General features: G+C 36.6%; 1 protein-coding gene across 1 annotated transcript; it reads left to right on the top strand.

The window, feature by feature from the left end:
• The first annotated feature begins 444 nt into the window (after positions 1-444).
• On the top strand, positions 445-8,001 carry LOC307117756 (cytochrome P450 2B15-like). The gene is made up of 9 exons (XM_079802814.1): positions 445-707; positions 825-978; positions 1,138-1,290; positions 1,505-1,665; positions 2,638-2,811; positions 3,353-3,494; positions 4,757-4,944; positions 6,263-6,404; positions 7,132-8,001. Exons 1-9 carry the CDS (start codon positions 513-515, stop codon positions 7,320-7,322), a joined length of 1,500 nt encoding a protein of 499 aa, XP_079658940.1. The 5' UTR covers positions 445-512; the 3' UTR covers positions 7,323-8,001.
• The last annotated feature ends 220 nt before the right edge of the window (positions 8,002-8,221 follow it).

Raw genomic sequence — 8,221 nt, 5'->3', positions numbered from 1 at the left:
AAATATAATACTTGATTCTTACTAGTTTTGCGGAGCTGATTCCAAAAATAGTGCATGTTTTGCTCCAGTATGTCACTTTCTCACAACATATGATGTGCATTTCCTAGCATTCTTGCTTTTGACATCCATGTGTAAGGTGAAAAAAAAAACACATTATGCAGGTATGTTTTGAAGCATGGAAGCTGGTTTGAGCTGGTTTAAGCTGGTCAAATGTTGGTCCTGAGCTGGTTTAAGCTGGTCAAGTTTTGGTCCTAAACTGGTTTAAGCTGGTCAAGTGCTGGTCCTGAGCTGCACCAGTACTTGTAGGCTAATAATTATAGGCTTATACTTTCTGTTGTTTATTTTGTTTTATATATTGGGATGCAGCTGTATTCATCAAATCAGAATATTAACACAGCTGAAAGGGTTAACAGTGTGGCAAACTCTCCCACTGCTGTCTCCTCCCTCTTCCGCTTTTGCTTTTATAAAGCCCACGGTCGTCCGCTGCTCTTGTGTTTGTCTTGAAAGGAATCATGTGGGCGACTCTCATGAAGTTAGACCTGTCCTCTGTAGGCTTGGCTTTGTTTCTGGGCTTGATCTTTCTGGTTCTGTTCGAGATCATCAGGATTAATTCCTACAGAGGTCGAACTCCTCCTGGTCCCAGACCTCTGCCCTTTGTGGGATCCTTACCACATTTGATAAAGAACCCAATGGAGTTAGTAAGATCTGTGAGTCTTTGCTGTTTTCTCTGTATGAGCTTATCTTTGAACTCTTACCTATTTCGAAATTAGATGTGTAATTTACAACACTTGGTTTAAATGCACTTGTGAATCTTCTCTGAGTAGATGTCTCAGTATGGAGAATTGTCCACTTTGTATATCGGGAGGAAGCCGATGATAACCCTCAACACAATCCAGGTCACGAAGGAAGCCCTGGTTCAGGAAGCTTTTTCTGGAAGACCAGCTATGCCTCTTATGAAATGGATAACCAATGGATATGGTCAGTAACACGATATTATGATGCTTGATATGTGGATTCTGTAATATTTCAATCAAAACGTTAGAGTCACTCTTAATAATAAAGGTCCCAAAAGAGGGCAGCAATGCCACAGAATCACCATTTTGGGTTCCCTAAAGAAGTCCGTTCTCTCTTTCTCAGGTATAATAATGGTCACATTTGGTCACGCCTGGAGGCAGCAGAGACGGTTTGCTCTGCACACGCTCAGGAATTTTGGCCTGGGGAAGAAATCAGTAGAAGATCGGGTGTTAGAGGAAAGCCGTTATCTGATTTCTGAAATGCTTAAAGCAGAAGGTATGAAATGTTCATCATCTATTAGAGCTCATTCCATGGGGTCGGGCTGCAAACTAGCTCATCTTTGTCAAACAGCACCCAATGGTCTTTCTTAAAAATGTCTTGTATATGTGACTTTGTGTATTTAAAGGTTGAGGATGCATACAAATCTTTCTATTCAAAATGGATTGGATATAAAAGGACTGGCGTTTTTCCACTTCTTTCTTCTTTGTAGGCAAGTCAATGAACCCCCAGCATGCATTACAGAATGCAGTCTCCAACATTATCTGTTCCATCGTGTTTGGAGATCGCTTCAATTATGATGACAAACGCTTCTCATACCTTCTGAAAATCCTCAATGAAAACGTCATGCTCGCAGGGTCAGCTGAGGGACAGGTATGATTACATTAATCATTTTTGGCAGATTTTACACTTTTTTTTTAATTTCATTTAAACTGTTGAAAAATAACCATCACTGGCTTTCTCTTTATTATGTGTGCATTATCCTCACCAATATATTCAATCTTCCTCCCATAGAAACTATTTTATTATTATTATTATTATTATTTTCATTTTAGTAATTTATTGATCAGAGTTAGTTCATAAAAAAAAACACGAGAATGAACCTCATTGGTTCTTGCTGAAGATCAAACGTGCTGCGTAACACGAGAATGAACCTCATTGGTTCTTGCAGGTCAAGTGAACATGTGATCGTAACAAGTGGTTGTGTCTCATTAGAAAATTTGGACTAAACCTCTTAATTCATATGGAATAGTTTTACAATCTCTTCATGAACTTTAACGTGGTAGTTGCGTAGCTGTCAATGGAGGGACAGAAATCACTCAGATTTCATCAAAAAGATGAACGAAAGTCTTACCGGTTTGAACGATATAAGGGTGAGTAATTAATTACAGAATTTTCTTTTTTTTGATTAACTAAACTTTTAATGGCTATTGCCACCCTTTGAGTAAATAATTAATGGCAGAATTTAAACATCAGTGCATCGTATCAGGTTGCAAATCATGTGAACTGCACTCTCTGCATTCCCACTGCTATATTGCATGACATCATGCATTTGCATAGAGTTAGGCTCACTTTAGTTGACTCTTCAGTTGCATTTTTAATTATTTTATTTTGTTATTTGACTTGAGTCTATCTGCATTTATTCATACTAATTGCTCTTCCATGGAAATGACTTATTTTCCTCAACTTTAACTGTAAACTAAAATATTTACCTAATATCTAAATATTTACTTGATAATAAGAATATTTACTTTGTATGTAGTGAATAAAATGCACTGAATAGAACTCTCAAATGTGAAAAATATTTGAAACATAAGGCACCAATCATCTTATTGTCTATCTTAGTTTTTCAACATGGTGCCCTTCATCAAGCATTTCCCTGGGCCACACCAGAAGATCAAGCGTAACGCCAATGAGTTACTGGGTTTCATCCGTGATGAAGTTAAAGAGCACAAAGAAACTCTGGATCCAGACAGCCCGCGAGACTTCATTGATGCCTACCTGCTGGAGATCGAGAAGGTGAGATCACTGTTACTGAAAGAAGCATTCTCGCATGTATATATGTGACCCTGGACCTCAAAACCAGTCATACGGGTCAAAAGTTTGTACTTCATCTGAAAGCTGAATAAATAAGCTTTCCATTGATGTATGGCTTGTTTGGACAATATTTGGCAGAGATACAACGATTTGAAAATCTGGAATCTGAGGGTGCAAAAAAAATCTAAATATTAAGAAAATCGTCTTTAAAGTTGTCCAAATGAAGTCCTTAGCAATATCACTAATACTAATACATTTTAAATGATAAAATAAATTAATTTTTATATATTTACAGTAGGAAATTTGCAAAAATATCTTCATGGAACATGATCTTAATATCCTTATGATTTTTGGCATGAAAGAAAAATCAATAATTTTAACCCATACAATGTACTGTTGGCTATTGCCACAAATATACCTGTGAGACTTATGACTAGTTTTGTGGTCCAAGGTCACATACTGTATGTAAAAGCAGTCCTTTTTTATCTGTAGTAAATTGATAGATTTGTTTCTCCTGGAGCAGCAAAAGTCCAATGAGGACTCTACGTTTCATGAGGAGAACCTGGTTATGTCTGCAGCTGATTTGTTCCTGGCTGGAACCGACACCACAGCGACCACCATCAGATGGGGGCTCATCTACTTGATTCAAAACCCAGATGTACAAGGTGATCAAGCCAAACATTAGCAGTATATAAGGACACTACAGGAATCTTGGTGTGAAAGGCAGAATTGAATAGAGAAAAAATATCTCACACTTCAGACTTTTTTTCTCTCCCAGAATTGCAAGTTCAAATTCTCATATTCTGAGATCAAATTACTGAATTTTTAGTTGAAAATTTTTTTTCAACTGGCAATTTCAAGACTTTTTTGGAATCAAGCTTCCATAATTCACCAGCAAAATTCCGCCGAGCAATGGTAAATGTGACAATGGAAGCGAGTTAGCATTTTAGCACTTCTGGTTCCCTCGTCCCGAAGTCAATGGGTTTTTTTAATGGGGTTTTGGTTAAATGGCTGAAATAAGGTCTGTGGTGAACACAAGCTCAAGACACTTTCACGTTTCATTCTACAACATAAAATACATCAGTATTACCCCACTCGTGATTTTTTTAAATGGTTACGTCTCTTTAAGTGGCTAAATGGGACTACAGAGGCTGTTGAGATTAAATGTCATCACGACAAAAAGATGAGCTCAGTCCACTTGCTTTTATGCTTATTATTGTGCTATTATTGAGCCTGAGGGAGGGGTTCTGTCAGACCAATCTGCAGTCCACATAGAATTGACCGTTGTTACATTTTTGGAAAGGTGCATAAGGTACGACATAGGCTACGCGTGCAACACACAGCCTACGACATAGCTACGGCGCACACTCGATGCAGATGTATAAATTGGGCTTAAGTATTATTAACTTGTGTTGATCACAGAGCTTGTTTTTTTGTGATAATCCAAAAGCCTATGGGAAAATCCTATAGACCCATTGAAAAGGAGGCCAGCTAGCAGTCGCTCTGCGAGTAAACCTCACTCCTCTGATCTCAAGAGACGCTCTAGCGACTGGCACTAGAGGTTGCAGCCTTTAGCTTCCTTGTTAGAGCGTCCAACTCTCATGCCGGCGGACCCGGGTTCGAGTCTCGCTTTGAGCGGGCGGTTTGGACAGCAGGGGTTACACCTTTTTACATTTCCGGGTTTCTCAGAAGCGGAAGTCGTCATTTTTGGTTTAACTTTTATAGCAGTGAATGAGAGTATACATTAGAAAGAAATATGCAAATTTTCACCATCACTCCCATAGACGACTACAAACACCCTTACTTATTTTTTGTAATTTGATGCGAAAGTAATATAATACAAAAAAAAAAATACAAAAAACCTTAAGCTTAACTCTTACTGACCTTCAGCTGCCAGGAGATGCAAATTCCCTTTTATCTCCCACAGAACGATGTCATGAGGAGATTATTCGGGTTCTGGGTTACGACCGCTTGCCCAGCATGGATGACCGTGACAAGCTACCGTACACCTACGCCACTGTTCACGAGATTCAGCGATGTGCCAACATTATACCAATGGGCGTAGTTCATGAAACGATTCGACCCACAAAACTACGAGGATACGACATTCCTCAGGTAATGAATGGAGCCTGGAGGAATGAATGAAGTTATCTGAAAAAATTTTAAATCTGCTCTTTCTTTTCCTTGGCAATAGGTTTGAATCGTTCATATTGAGTCTTTTTGATGAATCGGTTGATCCAGAAAAACCCGTCTGAATTATTTGTTGACGAGGCTTAAATGATTTTCACAGCCAGATTTACATTCAGTTAACCTTGCAATAAAGATGCTAACCAATTATGAAGAGAATAGACTAAGAGATTATATTTTAAATATATAATATATAAATACTAGGGCTGTCAAACAATTAATCGCAATTAATCGTATTCAAAATAAACGTTTGTGTTTACATAGTATGTGTGTACTGTGCATAATTATGTACATATAAATAGACACATGCATGTATATATTTAAAAAAAGTTATTCACAGTACACAGACATATATTATGTAAACACAAATTTTATTTTGGATGTGATTAATCGCGATTAATCGTTTGACAGCCCTACTTTATTCCCTCACAAATCTGATGCATCTGATCTATGTACCTTTCTGTGTTAATTTCTGGCTTAAATATTGAAAATAATGTATCAGAAATTAGTAGGCCAAATACATAATATACCACTGTGTTGACAAAAAAAAAAAAATGTATACAGAAAATATTTTAAGTGCCATTAAGATTTGTTTTCATGCATTTGCATTGTGACATTATTTTATTGACAATAAACCCTCATCCTTCCCCTTGGGTCATTTTGCCTCGAAACCCTTTTTTTAAATGAAGTGCTCATCATAGGTGGTCCAAGACCCTAGTAATTTTGTTGTACTTGAACCACGAATACACACACACGCACGCACGCGCACACACGCAAACACACCAATTGACTGGATTCGAGGAGTTTTGTGGTTGACATTTAAAAAAAAAAAGTATTAAGTATAATTCTAGGGATTCGGGTCATTTTGACCCATGAGGGAAGATCTGTTAAAAAGTGCCACAGTAAATTATCATGCACTTTTTTTTGACTGGTAATTTAAACTGTAAGGATAAATACATGAGACTAGATGTTATATTATGATATAGTTGTGTGCTGTACTTGTCCAATCGTTTAAATAATATTATAATATTAAATATAATAATATTAAATAATATTAAATATATTATAATAATATTAAATATTATATTAAATATAATATTTAATAATATTTAAATCTTATATTAAATAATATTAAATATGCATTTAATATTATCATGTAAGAGCATTAAGCCAGTGTTAATGATGAATAATGACCCTTGGTTTTGTGAAAAGCTTTATTTAACTGTGCTATACTTTCCTCATACAGGGAACTATGATCCTAACAAATTTATCAGCAATTTTCAGCAATAAGGAGCACTGGAAGCATCCCGACTCCTTTAACCCGGAGAATTTCCTGGATGAGAACGGACACTTCAGCAAACCTGAGTGTTTCATCCCGTTCTCAATGGGTGAGTCATTAATAAACACAAGAGTTACTGGACTAATATTACACGCAAATAAATATTTAGGACTACATTGAAGATTTATGTGTTTTTGTATTGCATATAAAATGTATATCCATTTAGGATTATACAGTTTTAGTGTAACAGGGGCCAGCTATTAGTCGCTGTGTGAGTAAACCTCACTCCTCTGATCTCAAGAATCGCTCTAGCGTTACAGCCTTTAGCCTCCTTGTTAGAGCGTCCGACTCTCATTTCAGTGGACCCGGGTTTGAGTCCCGCTTAGAGCGGGCGGTTTGAACATGAGGTGTTACATTAGCATAATAAACAATGTGATGCAAATTTGTCAGTCATACATAAATGAAACCGGTAAGATTTCTGTAATAGTACTAATAATCTGAATGTTTTAATTGCACAATAACCAGGTTTATATATTTATCATCAATTAATCCAATTTGTTTGAGTCTCATACATCTGAATATTATTCCACAGCTAGCCATGTTCATACTTTTTAATTGATTAAATGTAATTATTTTCTCAATGATTTATGCTGTTTTTAAGATATGGAATCTTTAATTTATGTTTGACTGACATATATATGCATCACATTAAGTTTATTAGTTTGTTTAAAGCTCTGTAATCTAAATGGGTGGATTTTTTTATTCAATTCAAATGCTTAAATCTTAAATGTAGGCCTAAACTGTTAGTTGAGTGTGTGTGTGTGCTGGTTTATCAGGGCCGAGGGTCTGTCTGGGTGAGACGCTGGCGAGGACGGAGCTCTTCCTGTACATCACGTCTCTCCTCCAGCAGATTCATTTCTCCTGGCCACCCGATCCACAGCCCCTGGACATGGATGGGATCATGGGTATGGTCCGCCTTCCTCAGCCCTTCAACATCATCTGCCGCAGTAGAGATACTAAAGAGTGACCGCCAGAATCCCTAAATGTATCAAACTGACATAATGTCATCATACATACTGAAGTCGGCTGAGAACACAAGAGCATTTTGACTCATCTAAATCATCATATCTAATCTGTTATTCTATACATGAGCTGTTGTTAGATAATTCTGATTTATTCTGATGATTTAAAGTTTTTACAGCATCTGTGTGACACTGATGCATCTTAAAATCAGCATGAAACAAAGTTTCAATAGTCTTTTCTTCTGTATTGTGCCGTATATCAGAGTGAAACGGCTTCTCAAACAAGAACAAATGTAGGGCGGGGCTTGTGGAATTGATTGGTTGTGGGTTGCTATTGGCCGACCGCATGTGAGTGACAGGTTTCCCCGCCCTCATCATCAGAGAAGAGAATTGGGACTTTTTTTACACATGAATAAAATAATACTTTATAATAAATAGTGTTATATTCCATAAAAACAAGAAAGGTCAATTTTGGTTTTGTGCTGGCTAAAAGTATTGAACATTTGTTTAAGCACAGGTATAAAATGAAAGCGTTTTGTTGGGGCAGTCATTTGTAAAAAAAAAAAAAAATATTACGGGTACATCTATTTCATAATAAAATGTATAGTTGTATATGATTTGTATAGTGAAATGCTTTTACTACAAATGAAAAATGACATTAAATTAAAGAGTTCTCATTTAGACAATGAAGCATTCCTTTCAATTCTAAAGTAAGTACATATCTTTTCTTTTTTTTCCAGTAACATGTGCTGTCAAACTCTAGTTGTAGGTTCATGGTGGGAGCCAAAACTCACATGTGTGTTTATGTCCATGTGTTTAGATTGGTCAAACTTGTTGAGTTTCTAGATCATGTGACTTGATTCATCCAACATGGTCATCCTCCACAGTCTGAACAGATGTTAAA

This window comes from Gobio gobio, assembly GCF_949357685.1.
Source record: "Gobio gobio genome assembly, chromosome: 21".
Lineage (NCBI taxonomy): Eukaryota > Metazoa > Chordata > Actinopteri > Cypriniformes > Gobionidae > Gobio > Gobio gobio.
This window is presented reverse-complemented; position numbering and strand designations above follow the sequence as displayed.